Below are 17,981 nucleotides of genomic sequence, written 5' to 3' on the forward strand. Positions count from 1 at the left end.
GGAACAACCTGCCTTCAGAAGTGGTGAATGCTCCAACACTGGAAGTTTTTAAGAAGAGACTGGACAGCCATTTGTCTGAAATGGTATAGGGTTTCCTGCCTGAGCAGGGGGTTGGACTAGATGACCTCCAAGGTCCCTTCCAACTTTATTATTATTATTATTATTATTATTATTATTATTATTATTATTATTATTATTACTACTACTACTACTACTACTATTATTATTACTACTACTACTACTACTACTATTATTATTATTACTACTACTACTACTACTATTATTATTATTACTACTACTACTATTACTACTACTACTACTACTACTATTATTATTATTATTATTATTATTATTATTATTATTATTATTATTATTATTATTATTATTATTATTATTATTATTATTATCTGAAAAGATGAGGCTAGAGAAGGCCATACAAATGTTATCTTAGGCTGCATTAGCTCAAGCTTGAAAAGTTTCAGAGAAGGCTTCCTTGAAGGGAGAATTAGTATGGAATCACTTCTCAACTATAAAAATAACATATGTGAAAACACAATGGTGAAAAATAATTCACTGAATAACCCTGTCCCATTGGACAACTATCGCTTTGCCAGGTTTATTTATTGGATTTTAGGCTCTCTGGCTCCAAAAATATTCTACGTAACTTTAAGATTTAAAAATGCATCATTTAATGAAACATGATTGCCCAGACAAAACCCACATAAATAACACTTCTAAAAAACTGTTGGGGCTCCACAAACATCCTATCTTCAGGCCTGGGAAAAGGACCAGGTCTTAAGAAGCTTCCAGGTGGCTTGAAGTTTTGGGGCTTATGTGTCTGTGGAGGAATGCTGTTCCACACCCCTTTGATCCCACGAGATAACAACATTTAATTGAGCAGATCTCCAGTGTGTCTGCTATGCCCAAGCAAACCAGACAGGCAGAAACAATTGGAGACAATTACTAATGGTAGCAAATTATAATGCTTGGAAGAACCATAAGAACAAATCAGCATCTCAGGAAAAAATATGTTTTTAAGAAAGATGTGTAATTCAAGTGTAGAAATTCACTGAAATCAATGTGACTTAAATAAGTTGTGACTGCATTAAGGTTTATATATCAATTTGCTTTGGAATCAGACTTGATATAGCTGAATAGAACAATGAGACGAATTAAAATAAAGCTTGAATCAAAAATATTTCTAATAGTTCAGAACAGCAGTACCTGTTGGGCCTTAGATTTTGTATTCACTATCCTGCCCATTTTGAAACCCACTCACCCATGGATGCTGCTGGTTCAATGCTCCTGGTTGATGCTCTTGCAGAATATTCTCTGTATGGGCAGATAACTCTCCTAAGCCGATTACAGCCTGCATAAGCCAGCCCCAATTCCTTTTAATTTGGTCTTCAGTTTCATAAGAAGTAGAGAAGATTTTAAGGCTTACTGTATCCTTTAGAGCCAAAACAAATGGCAGTGGCATCTTGAAGATTTTTAGTTTAATTTGGAATTAGCTTGCTCTAGAATTAATATTTATTTGATGGAAAATTAATAATTAGAAAAACTTACTAGCTGTAAAGCTAGCATATCACAATATTATAACATTTCTGAAAGTGGGTGTTCCTTTTCTCCATTATATCCAAGAGCTCTCCTTTGAACAGGGTATTTCTAGGAATAATTTTTCTTTTTTAAAAAGTGGTGCCAAAAATCTTTCTGGTTACTTTATTTGTGCATTTCTGAATGATGTTAAGGAAAGCAACCACGTGACTCCACCAATACAGGCCCCTCATTTTCCAGAGTTCTCATTTGCATAGAGATTCTCCATAGACAGAGGACACCCTGAATGACAATCATCCTCCATTACAGCAAAGGCAATTCCTCCTATTTACAGTTAATTAATTTGGCAAAAATGTGTTAATTTAAAAACTAAAAAGAGTAAAACTGGTGAAATTAAGAAGTCAGATAAATAGAAGAAAGGGTAATGAAGATGATGCAAGAGAACAAAAGAAATTATTTTAATTTCAATAGGTGATCAGTTTATTTAGTAAAGCAGATTCCAAAACAATACAACTCCATCTCTGATTATTAAAAAGCCATTTAAATCATGTATACAGATGTAAGACTGGATCCATATTCACCAACAGGAATACACACTGTCCCTATAGAAACCCATATACATTCACCAGAAACTCACCAGATACTCCAATGTCTGAAAGCACAGCTTTCTTGCGATCCTTGACACTGCTAATCTGTGGGAAGTAGACATCTAGGGCTAAGTAAAGAAGGCAGGTGAGGAATGCAAGGACTCCCACGGTGATACCATAGTTGCAGGCATTCTGGTTGCGATTGTAGATGCAGAACTCTTCTGGTGACTTTGGATGGTTGATATAGCCTTCATTCACAATGCAGCCAAACACAACAATGGAAAAAAGCTGGGATACAGAAAGGTGAGAAAAGAGTTAAAATAATTTATTATACAAATACATACAAAATTCACATGAGGCACACTGATTATAGATCATCAAATTGGTGTTGATTCTTAGCAACTAGATCAACAGAGCTTTACCATTGCAGGATAAACTGTCCCCAACTTGGCCCTTTGTGTCTTACAACAATATACCCATTCTTGCTGTAATTGTTGTTTCAGACAATATAACCATTTCCAAATCCCATTCATATCAATGAAAGTAGGCCTCCAGTGATAAAGCACCCACAACTTCTGAATGCAAGCTGTTTCATTACTTGTTTCTCCTTAGTTCTAGGTTGTTTCACTCCTTGATTAGTTCCCATCCATTGCTTCTTGTCTTTCCTTCTAGTACTTTGAAAAATAGGTTAACCTCCTCTTCTTTGTGGCAGCCCCTCAAATATTAGAACACTGCTATCATGTCACCCCTAGTCCTTCTTTTCACTATACTAGACAAACCCAATTCCTACAACCGTTATTCATATGTTTTACCCTCCAGCCCTCTAATCATCTTTGTTGCTCTTTCTGCATTCTTTCCATAGTCTCAACATCTTTTTTACAATTTGATGACCAAAACTGAATGCAGTATTCTAAGGGTGGTCTTACTAAGACTTTATAAAGACCACACTTAGAATACTGCATATGTATATCATTTTTAATTCCTTATTTTTTTTCAAATCAAGAAAACAATACATCAGTAACATTCAAAAATAATATCTAATCATTAGCATTCTTGACTTTTCATTTACTTGTTCAATTATAACTTTGTTTCATTGTCCATTCATTAATTCTATTTGTTCAGACTTCTTTATCTTTTTCCTGGTTTTCCTGGTGTTTTTATTACAGCTATATAATATTTACATAACGTCAAGATAGTAATAAAATAAGAACTAGCTAAAAGTAGAAATCTTCAAATGTATTCTTCAGAGTGATTCAAGGAATTTCATCAAAAGAAAACCAGAGATCACTAAGGAAGGAACAAACATGTTTCCAAAATACACTGTAAGATATCCCAAAGGTGCTTTTTCAAGAACCATGACTGGATGACTGAGAATCTCCATAGACACACTGTAAGATAATTCCATTCAGACTTCTGTAGTCAACTGCAGAATTTAACCTTGCACACAGATCTACCAAACAGCACATCTGAAGGGCAGCAAGTTTTGAAAGCCTGCTCATTTTCCAAACATCCTGTAGTTGTTTATGTGGGCTAGAATTATATTAATCAAGAATTACAAATATTTCCCTTTGGAAAACTAACATACATATCATACCTTGGTTAAATCTGCATGATGGTTTCCTTAATTTTTCTTTCCAAGTGGAATCTAATGGGTTCAAAAGTAATCATCATCCTCAATCATCTATCTCTACTTTAATCAGATGTTTACTTATGTGCAAATTCATCAATTTGCTTTTTAAAAAAAATATACTGCCCATTCTGATAGGTCAAGGTGACTTCGAGGAATATATCAATAACATACAATCATAGTTGCATTGGCAGTATATTATGATGCTTCTATTGATGTATTATACTTAAACATTAGCTTTTTAAAATCTATTTTTGTGGTTTGTTCTGAACCACCCAGAGTTATGCATCCAAGATGAGTAGCCACATAATTTTTTCTAAATAATACATTCTAAAAGCTGTACATTTAAAATATTTTACATTTTAAAATGTAAAACAGCTCTAAAAACAAAATGTAAATCTTTAAAATTGTAACAAGTATATTTTAAGCCCTCTCCTAAATTGTACTTAGGAGTTTTAGTTCCGATGACAATTAATTTCACGGTGTATAACTTGCCACAGAAAAAAGCAGAAATTCCTGTAGATATTAAACATATTTGTGCTGATATTTGCAAAACGTGACCTATTAAGGACCTAAGACTGAAAGGCAAAATGAACAAGAACAGGTGGCCTGCAGACAACTTGGCCAGTGCCACATAATGTTTATGCTCTGTAGTGACTACCTTGAACAAGGGTCACCTAAGAAATGGTGCATTGCACTTTATAGAACCGTTTAGCATAACCATGAGTATTTATAATTCCTTTATTATTTTTATTTAAAATATTTTAAAATAAACTGTTATGGCCTAAAAATGACGATACGCTTTTTAAATGCGATAGCAATATTTTTAAAAGATTTTAAAACATGCTGGAAGTCACACATTTTAAGCAGGCCAAGGTTGAAAAATACTGCATTAGACAACCTCTAACCATGGAGCAGCCATTAAAAACGTCAGTATACTTTTTCTTTTGAATCACTTCCATACTAAACTCTTACTAATAAAACTAAAAAAAAGTCTAATTCATGTTATAGTGCAGGGATAATAAAGAGCCTTATTAGCTATGGAAGAAAAAATCCCAGTTAAAGTTTGGGAAGCTTCTGACAAATTTCATGTACTTATCAGTGTGTGCCATAATTTAGGACCATTTCTTTAAATCCAGGAGCTGATTACATTTCCATCTGAAATAAATTGTATAGCATGTAGATATAGAGACATAGCAGAAAAATCAGAATTAACAACTGTTTTGTAATGTTTCAGGTCACTTCTATTTATAGATACAGAGGACAGACAGACAAACATATGGCTGTAGGCAAAGCATTTCCAAGAAAATGAAGAAAGAATGAGAGAGAAGGCAAGGCATAGAGACCTGAACAGCACTAGATTAATCACTAAAAATATTTTCTCAGCACTCCTGTGATTTTGAACCTTGTTATTTTCACTGGATATTTTCTCCATAAAGTCAGTCAGTAATAATAAAAAAAAACTACCCTCATCTTCCTTATCCCCAATGTTGCAAAGTAAATTGAGCAGATAGCTTACACAATAGATCTCTTGACTGCCATGTGATGCCTGCAGCATGATACCCATTTCCAGTGGTCTATTAAGCTCTCCTAAATATCATATGATGTGTTGGCATCTCAGCCCCCAGATCCCTCTTGAGCACCAGACAAAGAAAGTTGCCATTCTCCTTGACCAATGTACTACTTAATTTTTGAAACCACCCACTGTGCATTGAATTCTTTTTATTTCTAGCATTTTACTTATTATGAATCCTTCCCCTCACAGAAATGCTGCTAAACCACCTTTCACTTTTTTAGTCACATCATATTTCTCACCAGGTTTATAACTGAATTGATCTCAGAAAGAATAAAGCAGACTTTTTTAAATTAAGTTTTATTGTGTTCTTGTTGAAATGAAATGAGATTCAAGCTGAATTTGCTAAACAGATCTCCATCATAATTAGGATTCTTGAACTGAACCCCAAGAAGTTGGACAACATAGTCTTTCAAATCTATTGTTTTCTAAATCCAAGTTCAGCTATATTTAAAGCAGACCAACTAAAACTCAAGGGAAATTATTTAGATATGACTAAAGTAGCCTTAAGCTCCCATTGTTTCAGTGGATTTACTTGAAGAAGAATGAAACCTGCACCTAACACAATGCTTCCACATTTTGACCATTTATCATATTTATTGCAAAGAAAGATGACCATCTCACACAAACACACACACACACACACACACACACCTCTCTTAAAAAAGGAACTTCTAGGATTGGGAAAAGAGAGAAGTCACAGTACACCTGAAAAGTTCTAGTTTTTTCCCCCAAAGATGTTATGGAAAACCTCAAATGTTTTACTGATGCTCTGAATACTGTACTTGACACTTATTGAGACCACTGCTGTGTTGCCAGTTGTTATACTGTACAGATAGTGTGTAGTCCTCATTCATTTAGTCATCATACGAAGTCACAAAAACATAACTGATAATGAATTCTTACTCTTGCAACCATTGTAGCATTCCCATAATCACATGATCATCATTTTGGTGCTTGGCAGCTGACATGTATTTATGATGGTTGCAACATCTTGGGGTCATATCATCACCATTTGAAACCATCTCAGCCAGTTTCCAACAAGCAAATCAATAGGAGAAACCAGGTTCAGTTAATAGAAAAGAAGTGACAGAAACAGGGGGCAGAGTCAAAAGAGGAATCAGCCTAGACTAGAGTCTCTACATAGCCACAAATGGATTAAGTCCAATCCCTCTTGAACTCCATTATCCCTTATCTGGCTCCAAAATAGTGCTAATCATTAGTTGAGTAGATTCCTGTGCATATGCATGAGCTATAAATCAGTTTAATTTGGAACTTCATGTGTGGTCCTGGTCTTTCATGCCTTCCACTTAATAATGATATGATTCGCTTAACAAATTCAATGATTTACTTAACAACTGTAGCAAAAAAAGTGATAAAATTGAGTGCTATAAGGTTAACAACTGGCTTGCTTAGCAACAGAAATTCTGGTCCCAATTGTTGTCATAAGTTGAAAACTACCTATAATTGAAGGAATCTCTTTCCATTTGGACTTGCAACTTTTTTGTGAGAAGTGGTTATTTAAATGGGGCACAAATTATTCTGAGTCTTTTTCATATGAGATCTATTCATAAAACCTATTCTTATAAATATTTACAATATCTTACACTGCTTCTGAATTTAATAAAACCAACTTTCTACAAGCCCATTAAGGAGTAAATCCTATTCACAATGGATAACTATAGACAGAACCACTGCCTAGAAAAGTCAAGATGTTTATAGCACTTTTCACTTTTAATATTGTGTATAACTTGGTACCTTTGCTGTCATATACAGTATTTATATTTTACAGGACTGCTACCAGCTCCAGTCTTCTTTGACATTTCAGCTTCATGCAACATGCAATTTTCATTTTTCCACAGACATGCTTTCTCTGCCATTCCTGAGAATAAATCCAGTGCATGCCTATTTGCTTGAAAAGTGATGCCTCTGTATTATTTGTCTATAGCACACTTATATTCAGTTCTGCACAATTTAACATATAGCTTGGATATCTCATACATATCATATTTCAGTGCTTTTAAATAAGAGATAGGTTTTCTCCATGCCTTGCTTATATTATAGGTTGACTATTGCAATTCACTTAACCTGGGACTGCCCTAAAGAGTGTCCAGAAATTGCAGTTGGTGCAAAACATGACAGCCAAAAATACAGGAAACATACAATATTTGCACTAAGAGGTCTTTACTAGTTGCCATTTGTCTACTTGGCACAATTTAAGGTGTTTCTGCACACTGCTTAAAGCCTAACTAAGGTATCAGCCTTACCAGCCCTTTTGAAAATTCCCCCCCCCGCCCCCTGCTTCTAGGTGCTCGCCTATTTCTTAGATAGAAGACTTTGTCCTGTGTGATCCTTTACCTCTACCTCTACATTTCACATTTTCATTTAATGATTGTATGTCAATCAATCAATCAATCTTTAAATATGGTCACAGAACAGCATAAATGATTTGGATAAGAAGTGCGTGGAATGCAAATCAAATTTGCATATTATTCAAAATTGGATAGGATAATTTTTATTCCAGAAGATAAAACTCAAACCAGTCACTATACAGATATAGTGATACATGTCTAGGTAACAATAGTTAAGAAAAATACTTTAGAAGAGTAGCTTGCAAATCAGCAGCGTGAAGAGGATGTAAAACAAACAAATGCAATTTCAGCTTACATCAATAGAAGTATAATTTCCAAATTAGAAGTATTTGTTCTATTTTATTCTGCACTGATCAGGTTCTATCTTGTCTGGTTCTTGGAACTACACTCTTAAAAGTATATATTGAGAAATTAGAAAAGATTCACAAAAGATCAATGTACACGATCAAAGAACTAGAGGCTAAAAGGTCCTTGAAGGGAAATTGAAGGGACTGGACTGTTTAACTGTAAGAAAGGACGAACGAGGGACATATGAAAGCCCTCTTCAAATATCTGAAAGGATATAATTTAAGAGATTAGGACTTGTTTTTTTCTTATTCCAGAAGTCACGACACAAAGTAAAAATGACAGGAATGTACCGTAGATTCAAACTGAATGTTGAAAAAAACCTTCCTAACCCCCCCAAAAAAGTCAGTTACCAGGAGAATTCACGAATCCCCCTTTACTGCATGTTTTCATCTGTTGAGGCTTTACTGTAATTTGGAGTCTTGCAACTAAGCAGGGGGTTGAAATTAGCAGATTAAACAGTCCCTTCCTACTTCCTGATTCTTTAAAATCCTGTTCTGGAAATCTTTGAGAAACAGAGCTTTCTTTTACATTTTTAATCATCATGTAATCACCATGCTTTTTCCCCCTGCTATTCATTTCCCTACTCTCACATGCCCCAATTCCTGTCTTAGAACTTTTAAATTGATAGTAGGAATAAGAATTGTCAAGGAAAGAACTTTCATAAAATATACAGTATATGCATGATAGACAGTACAGTTTACATAGTACTCAGAAAAAAGACATAAAGTAAGAATGGTGGGTTATGGCAGGTGGCACGTCAAGGTATGTTGCCAACCTTCTCCCTCCCAATACTTTCTTTTAACAGCAGCATGACCGGCATTTGACATATAAACTGGTTTTTTGGCAATAAGGAGAAAAAAAATCTCATTGTGTAGTGTGCCAATAATCTGTTGAATTTCTTCATCCCACAAGGTGTTGAAGAGAAATTTCTACTGGAAAAATTGCTAACAAACTTACCTTTTGGAATGAACACATTCCCTAATTTAAGGTTGATAAAAGATAATATTATTGGAAGAAGAAAAAATCAAGGAAAACTATGTGGAGTATGGAATTATAGAAACTAATTATTATTGATTGTTTGAAAATATAAACCCGGACAACACACTGTTTACCAAATATTAATGGTGATTATGTTAAAAAAAATTAATAAAATATATTTTAAAAAAAGAACTGGATGATAAAGGTGCTTTAAAAAGTTGCATACAAGTGCTATGTTCACTTTCTAAATGTAAGATGAACAGCTCTCCAGGGAATCTAAGAAACCTGAACATGCCACAGACATATCTTATTACAGCAAACATTTAATATGAATCTCTCAGAGAATCCAAGCCATATACTGCATTCTACACTTAGCTAAATAGATCGAAGGCCTGGAAAATGGGACTGTCAATTTCCAAAACTATAACTACTATTAGCCTATTTCAGGGATTAAAAATGAACAAAGTAGTGATTGTAAACAAAAATTGCTCAGACGATTCAAATTTTTAGTTGTGGTTCAGCCTAAATATAATTCCAATACTCAAATTGATCTGAAATAATAGGAAACAGGCTTTGCTTTCCCCTAAAGATACAAACAATACTAGAGTTTTGTCTCTTATGGCATCTTTTTACAGGTATACCACTAATTTAAAAATAAAAGCTGAAGAAAGAATGCTTTAGCAGCAGAAGATTATGCCCATAAGGTGAAAGGTTGAAGTCTCCACTTCCTTCCCAGAAGTCCTCTGGAATGTCCCCCTTCTTCCCACTGGGCCTGCCTTCCTGCTATGGTACATCTTGTGGGTAGGTTGTGTTGCCATCGTCTGTCAGGGAGGGTCCTTTTACCTGACACCCTTTCCCCCAACCCCAGCATCTGGGACACAGAGGGAAATCATGACTGCTTTACAGTAGTTACAGCAAAATAATAACAGTAATAAATTTTGTAGCTTCACTTCTTGACCTTAAATCTTTCAGAGCATGTGACTAGAGAGATCATGCTGTTACTGCTCTATTATGATATTAAAAACCATGCAAAGATAATTCAGAAGAATACAAAAGTACTTTTGGCATTTAAAGGGTAAAGCTGTAAAACATTCAGGGATAAAACTCATAGAATTATAGAGCTGCTAAAGCAGCAGCGTCAGAGAAGCCCCCTTCTCCTTGGGGTGAAAAAAACACAGAAAAAGTTTAAAATTTGAAGATCCTGAGCAAAACCCAAGATAGCATTGAATGGCTAATAATCAAGAAAGCTTTGTGGCCCATAGAATCCAATGGTAGAAAGCTCATACAAACAGTGCGCTTTCAGAGATTTTAAAAAATACATATTAAATCATAATGAGAATATTAGTCAATAAAGTAGACTAAGTTATACACAGAAATTAAACTTTAAACCTTAATGGAGACTTTTAGCAAAAAGTATTTATCAGAGAGTGAATTCTTGGAGCAGAGGATCTGTTTTGCCTCCTAAGATTTTCTCAGTTTCTCATATATTTTCAACCTTTTCCCAGAGACTCTATTCAATGTCTTGGTCCCACCATTCTCCAAAATATATTTAAAATGAATGAGAAGGGTCTGAGATCTCCATGGTCTATATGCAGGTAAGTATTATTGTTTCTGCTCTGTATCTAGAATGTAGCTATAAATCTCATGAATAGTGAATGTCATCTCAACATATACTTGTTTGGAAGAGCCACTAATTTCAGTAGGGTTTCTAAATGTGGCTTTCAATTATAAGTCACAAAGGAACTGTTATCAATCATACCTCTTTGCCGAAGCTTCCTAACGGCAACCTAACAGCATCTGCAGAGACAAAAACTGCAAACCAACAATAACATCAGCCTGGCCAATTTCTATGTATAGCTTGCAGAGCAAAAATCAGCTTTTAAACTTTTTCAAACAATGAATAAAGCTGGCAATTTTGCAGAGAATATCATTATATTATATATTTTGCTGCCTGTTCCTAGTTATGTTTACTAAACACACCTAAAGTGTTCTTATCCAAATCAATGATGTTTTTAGCTACTTAATTTAGCACAACAAAGTTATTCCTCTGGGACTAGTGTATGTTTCACAACTGAATAATTGGCAAAATTCCAACATCACAGAAAATCATTCTTGAATTTAAATTTAAATCTTTCAAAAAAGCCCTGGTATATAGCAAACATGTTGTCAGTTTAGTACAGTTTAGCTGTCAGTTTAATACATACAACTGTAAGGTCCATCATCTAATAGGCCACATATAGGTTGGTTTTTAATCATTATCAGACTTAATTTTTTTATCTTCTGCTTATTATTATAATAACTGCAGTCAAGATAGTGAACTGCTCTGGAAAACTGACTACTTTGTACTAACCAAGACTGTCTTCTTCTGGCTCCTGCATTTAGTCCAAGTCTATCTGTTACTAATAGAATATTAGGATATATTTTTCTGAAACATTAAAAAGGTAATCCCTTCCCAGCTCCACCACAGCTACCACCACAAAAAGGAACCAAGTATTTGGCTCCCATCATTCTGTTAGGTTTGGCCACATAAAAGGAATGCTAACTGATTTCCCATGGTTTCAGGCAACATTTTTTGTACTCTGTTATAAATAAACTCATTCTCAGCATTCATTAGTTTTAAATGTTTTAGTTCACAACACTAGAAATGCAGAGAAATAAATAAAAGAATCTGCAAACTCTAGAAACAATACACAGGATACAAATTCTATGTAGCCCATCACTATTATAAAGCCCCCTTCAATATTGTAAAAATATAATAGGATTAATATTTTGCACTTTATTTGTTCAACAATTCTGAATGGGCAGCTGTCACCTCTTCTGACCATGTAATGTTTACACCAGTAATTTTTCATGACATTGATATAATTCTAAAATAGGGGTGGAAGCAAGTTGTATTAAACTTATTAAGATATCGGTAAATATGCTTAAATTTGCACTGATTATAAATTGGTGACAAAGTGCACGGTAGCTGAAATGGATAGGGGAAGAATTCTATTGCCACAAAGGAATAAAAAAAATCCAAACAAGAAGGAAAAAAGTTGTATTTCAGTAGCCAATTTGCTCCTTTAAGCTTGTGCTCCAATTTATGAAATGTTTGTCCTATAAGCATGTAATTTGGATAAGCTCACAAACTCAGGAGGACTTCATCCCAGATAAAGATACAGAGAATGGTCTGGAAATGTTACTGCTATTCTATAATCCTTTGTTTATCAACTCAAGTATTATAACAAGAAATAGAGACCTATCAAAGTCACTTCCAAGGTCAAGGTACAATATGCAGTTAATGACTCTGGGGAAACATGGACACATCCAAGGGGAAAATTTAAAAAGGATGCTAAGCAACTTTCTGCAACTGGGAGTTCATTTCATGAAGAAGTCAGCAAGTAGCACTCTGAAACAGAAAGCAACATGCTGCAAAAACTCTTCTCCTTGGCTTAGCGAAGCCCTGTAGTAATGAAATGAAGCTACAGCTTTAAATCAAAGAATGTTCTGTCCTGGATTCTCAAGAACAGAAACATCCATCTCAGGACGCATGGTGTCAATTCTGTGAATTGTAATTGACCACAGCTGTGTTGTCACCCGGGCTCTCTGTCACTTTGCCTCATGCAGGTTTCAAGCATTCATGCAACAAGGTTCTTGCTATCACTTCATGCTGAATTTCAGCAGCAGCTGGGAGCCAACTGCCTTCCCCCTTATAATGAGAACAGTAAACATGCTGTACTGTAAAACCTCTCTGGATAGAGACAGTCCTACTAGCCACATTAATTATAGAAATTTGCTAGGATTTCATTCATAACCCCCCCTTTCAGTATTTTCCACATTCATGTGCAAACAGGTTTTACATATTGTAGAACATTGTCATTTCTCCCTTAGTCATCATTTGTAGCTTAAACACCCCTCAGTTCTCTGAACTTACTCCAGTACCTCTGTGGCCCTTTTAAAATGCAGCACCCAAAACTGGACACAATACTCCAAGTGCAATCTACTCACTGCTGAGTACAGCAACTACTATCTCCTGTGATGTGGAGGCAAGGCTAACGTTAATGCAGGCCAACTGCCCTGGCCTTTTTAGCTGCTGCATTCTTAAGCTAAGCCACATAATTACAATAATAGCAGAGGAGAGGTTTTGCAGACAAGAGGCCCCAGTCCTTGTTATCTCTAGGAAAAATGGGAAAACTCCCATAAGGAATGGATTAGACAGGAAACACATATGCTCCTACTGTTTGGCTTCCTCTTGAAGATCTGAATGGATGTCAAGTAAAAGGCTACACTAAATATTTATTTGAATTTATTGGCTGCCCAACCCCAACAGACTCTGGGTGGAGTACAAAACTAAAAAGCATTAAAAAATAGAAAAACATTAAATCAACAGAATACTAACAAAATCAACAAAACAGGGGCCATTAAACAATGAAAAACATCAACCCCTCACCCGAGACTAAAGCCAAATTTTTAAAGCTTTCTGGACCCTAAAAGAGAAGATCTTCAACTCTAGGGGGCGCTGTTCCAGAGGATAGGGCTGCACAGAGAAATCATACCCGCCTAGATCCCACAATATGACAGTGTTTAATGGAGGAGACCTGGAACACATCCATTCTGCTGGAACATAGGCAGAAACAATTGGAGATAAGTGGTCTCTCAGATTTCCAGGCCCTAAGCCATATCTACATCAACCTCAGCTCAGTCTGCCTTCCTTGATCAGTTGGGGGAGGGTGAGGAAGCCATTCCATTTCTGTAATTTCTTCCATGTCACACTGTCCTCCTTTTCTCTCCTTGTGACACTCACAGGAGACAAAAGCTCTTTCTAGATTTCTGTTTGCAGTTTGCTCTCCTAATCTAAATGACCTTTTTGCAAACACTATAGGTGCACAGCAGCCATGGCAAAGTGTCACAAGATGGAATGACCTCCCTGATTCAGCCGTTCCAAAAGAAAAAAAAATATGTACAGGAAGGATTTTTTCTCCTTGGACTGGCTGGCTATATCTCCATCACTTTCCCCATTACATTTACAGGCTCTTACATAAAAAATGCTCTGTGTGTGTAAATATATGTGTTTGTGTAGATAGATAGATGATAGATAGATAGATAGATAGATAGATAGATAGATAGATAGATAGATAGATAGATAGATAGATAGATAGATAGATAGAGGGGAGAGGAATATTTAAATTGAAGCCAAGGGAATTGAGAGAGGATTTAGAGAATCACACACATTTTCACCCCTCATATATTCCCCCTCCTCAGTTCCTTATCCCCAACCCTCCTGGCAAATCTCGAAAAAGAAAACTAAAACATTGAGTGTGGGGCTTCAGAGAGGACAGAAAATTCACCATTATTCTTTTAATTCCCCAGTCCAACTTTCTTTATCCATAAGACAGCTCCTTCTTACCTAAAACTTTCCTTATTTTGATCAAAATTAATAGTGGTGTCAGCATGAAGGGTGGGGGAAACCAGTTGAATCACTTCTTTTAAAAAAAAAGTTTTTGAGAAAGGCAAAGGACAGATCCCAACATTCAAAAACAAAAACAAAAAAAACCAAGTTTTGCCATTTTCTTTCCCAAATACAAAATCATTAAGCCTCATTTCCTGGCGATCGGAAAAAGAGGGGGACCGAATCTTTGTACTATGTTTCATCCTTCTTACCACTTGCTTTTTGAGTCTGCACAACACATAGTATCCGTTTACAAACATTGCAGCCGCCAAAACAACCCTTGCTGGGGGCTGCACCGCAGAAACGACAGAAAGCCGAAAAGGAGGCAGCGGCCCAAGCTGGAAGGTGATCCCACCTCCCTCCCCATCTTAAAGGTCACCAAATGCCGTCTTATTCTGCCGCTCGCCCCAGAGCTTCGCTTTTGCCCTATAGGCTCTTCAAAGAGGAAGGTGATCGAGCCAGACCGGGGCCTTTGCAATCCAAGCCAGCCCCACCGGGCAGCCCTAATCGCCTCCATAATGTGCTTCGCGCCGCCCACATGAAAAAAGGGCACACGCGGCTTAAAGCCCACCAAATGTCAACGGCTCCTGATCGAGCTGCTCCCTTTTAAATCTTCCGGTCAGGTTGGCTTACATTTGCACCCCAACCGCTCCCAGCCCGTCTCTCCTCAAACGAGCCGCCTGCGCCACATTTGGCGGAGAATTTTCCAGCGTCCGGGAAGGCTTTGAACGCGCTGGGCTAGCCCCCTCGATCCGGAAAGCTCAGCCTTCCTTCACAACCTGGCGGCCTCCAGGAGCGCCTCCTTACCCAAGAAACTATCCGGAGGATGGTGTGAGGTTGCCGGATGAAGGTCTGGGGGTCAAAGGCGCCTCCGGCTTTGCCAGCTCCGTACGCGCCCGGTTCCATCCTCGGAGCAGCCCCGCTGGCCAGACCCGCCGAGCTGCCTTCCCTCTGAGCTGTTCCCTCGGCGAGAAAAGTTTACTGCGCCAGGGATGCTCAGCGAGAGGGCAGAAAACCGGGCTGCGCCTTCCAGCAACCAGAGCGCAGCCCGCAGAAAGAGGCGGCGGCGGTGTCAGCGGAGGGAACGGCGCCGAAGTGAAGCGCGTGCGAGGTCGGGAGGTTCTGGTTGGGAGTTAGTTCTGCCTGACAGCCCCGCCCTCCCTTCTTGCTCCCTGCCCCGCTTGCCTAGCTGAACCAAGAGAAGAAACTCGCGGGCGACGACTAAGGCTGGGTGGGAAAAGCAACCCGCGTACGCGGTACACGGGACTGCCGAAGGAAGCCAGGCGCGCTCCCGATTCGCAGCAGCCGAGGGGCGGCCGCGAGTCCTAGTGACGGCGCGCGCTTACGTGCGCCCTCCGTCCTAGCAACTTGGGAGGCGGGGGGAAGGTGGGAAGGACGCTGCGGAGCTCCGCTTCCCTCGGCCGCGAAGGCCTTTCCAGGGAATGCGGTCTGCTTTTAACGAGGCGGGTTCGGGTCCGGAGCCTACCGTACTTTAGGAACGGACTGCAGTCCTCCGATACGTAACCCAGTGAGCGCAAGGGCTTTCTTTTGGATAGAGAGGACTAGGTCTGTGCTGGCCTTCGTGAAGGTGATAATTAAACATGTGCTCTTCTTATATCTTACAAAAACAAGATACAGAAGACACAAGATTAGAGACCTCCTGGGTTAAATGGAACTTCCTTACTCTTTCCTTGTGTACCGTTTTTTACAGCAATTAGCTTATTGGCCGTTGTTCTTACAGACATCTTCAATCATTCGTTGCATCAGACCGTGGTGCCGTCATGTTTTAAGACTGCAATCATTGTACCAGTGCCCTAAAAAAATCTATAATCATATGCCTTAATGATTACCATCCAGTTGCACACGCTTCCATTATGATGAAATATTTTCAGAGATTGGAAAAGGACTATATTGTTTTCATGTCTTCCCCCTACATTTGACTCATTACAGTTTGCCTATCACAGAAGTGTCAACCCGGCCAGATGCATCATGGTGAAACCACGCCCAGCCCATTGCCAGCAATGGAAAAAAAAAGTCACGATATGTCGTGACACGTTAGGGGACATTGCGAGTTTGACACCCCTGGCCTATAGGAAGAACCGCTCTATAGATGATGCACTTTCCTGTGTGCTTCATCTTAGCTTGGCGTAGCTAGAGGAAAAGAATAGTCATATGCGAATGCTGTTTGTTGATTTTAGTTTGGCATTCAACACAATCATTCCTCAGAATTGGTGAACAAACGGGGCCTGTTAGGTTTTAATACTCCTTTATGTAACTGGATAGTTGATTTCCTTATTGATAGGCCCCAGGTTGTGCAAATTGGAAGAAAGGTTTCCAACCCCATCTCCATTTCTTTGAGTACAAGTTCCCCACAGGGCTGTGTCTAGATTCTAGAATCTGTTACTGATCACCTTGATGACCCATGACTGCTGTGCCAAATCTGCTATGAATCATATTGTGAAGTATGCAGATGACACGGTAGTGATGGGTCTTATCCGGGATGACAATTAGGATGCTTATAGGCTCTGGTGGACTGGCGCAATAAAAGTAACCTGGTTCTGAATGTTAATACAACAAAGGAGATCATTGTAGATTTTAGAAAGCCGGCTTAGCCATACTCCACTCCAATGGTTCCCAACCTTTTCTATACCGTAGAACACTTCTGATATATTCTTGCACCCCTTAACAAAAGTTCAAAATAACAGCAACGAATTATGCGTTTACAGTATAATTTTGAAAACCCAAGTTTTCGCACCCCCTGGAATATTGTCTCACACCCCCAGGGAGTGCGAGCACCCCTGGTTGGGAACCTCTGCTCCACTCTGTATGAAGGCTGCAGCTGTGGAGGTGGTCAACAGTATTAAGTATATGGAGGTGCAGATAACTAACAATCTGACTTGGTCTCTCCACACATCATCCTTAGTGAGGGGAGTACATCTTTCTCCTGTCCTGGCCACTTTTTACAGAGGCATGGTTGAGAGCATCTTAACAAACTGCATCACTGTTTGGTTTGGCAGTAGCAGTGCCTCATATAGAAGGTCCATACAGAGAGTGGTAAGGACAGCTGAGAAGATTATATGAAGCCCATTTCCTGTTATTCAGGACACTGTTTATAAGTGCTATGTGTTTAGAGCTCGAAGCATTGTTAGAGACCCTACATACTCATTTCACGGTCTGTTTCTGTTGCTCCCTTCCAGGAGGAGGTTTTCTAGCAGGGCTACCAGATTCTATAACAGCTTTGTTTTCTATGCCATCCATCTGGTTAAAAAAAAAAGATTTGTTTTTCTCACCATATTTATGTATACCCTAGTAAGATCATACCTGGAATACTGCAACCAATTTTGGTCACCATACTACAAAAAAGATGTTGAGACTTTGAAGAAAGTTCAGAGAAGAGCAACTAAGATGATCAAAGGCTGGAGACTAAAACATATGAAGAACAGCTGCAGGAATTGGGTTTGGCTAGTCTAAAGAAAAGAAGAAATGGTAGGATAACAATATTCCAGTATTT

General features: G+C 38.0%; 1 protein-coding gene across 3 annotated transcripts in view; it reads right to left on the reverse strand.

The window, feature by feature from the left end:
- Positions 1-15,468, reverse strand: part of LOC107288135 (TGF-beta-activated kinase 1 and MAP3K7-binding protein 1) — a 44,926-nt gene extending 29,458 nt beyond the window's left edge. For all 3 annotated transcript variants that reach the window (XM_015816719.1, XM_015816720.1, XM_015816721.1), the window contains exons 1-2: positions 15,278-15,468; positions 2,192-2,429 (exon numbers count right to left, since the gene is read on the reverse strand). In XM_015816719.1, the coding sequence (XP_015672205.1) occupies positions 2,192-2,429; positions 15,278-15,376 (337 nt within the window). In that variant the 5' untranslated portion in view covers positions 15,377-15,468. The remainder of the gene's footprint in view (positions 1-2,191; positions 2,430-15,277) is intronic.
- Between the last annotated feature and the right edge of the window lie 2,513 nt (positions 15,469-17,981).

This window comes from Protobothrops mucrosquamatus, unplaced genomic scaffold (assembly GCF_001527695.2).
Source record: "Protobothrops mucrosquamatus isolate PMUCROS unplaced genomic scaffold, P.Mucros_1.0 scaffold486, whole genome shotgun sequence".
NCBI lineage: Eukaryota > Metazoa > Chordata > Lepidosauria > Squamata > Viperidae > Protobothrops > Protobothrops mucrosquamatus.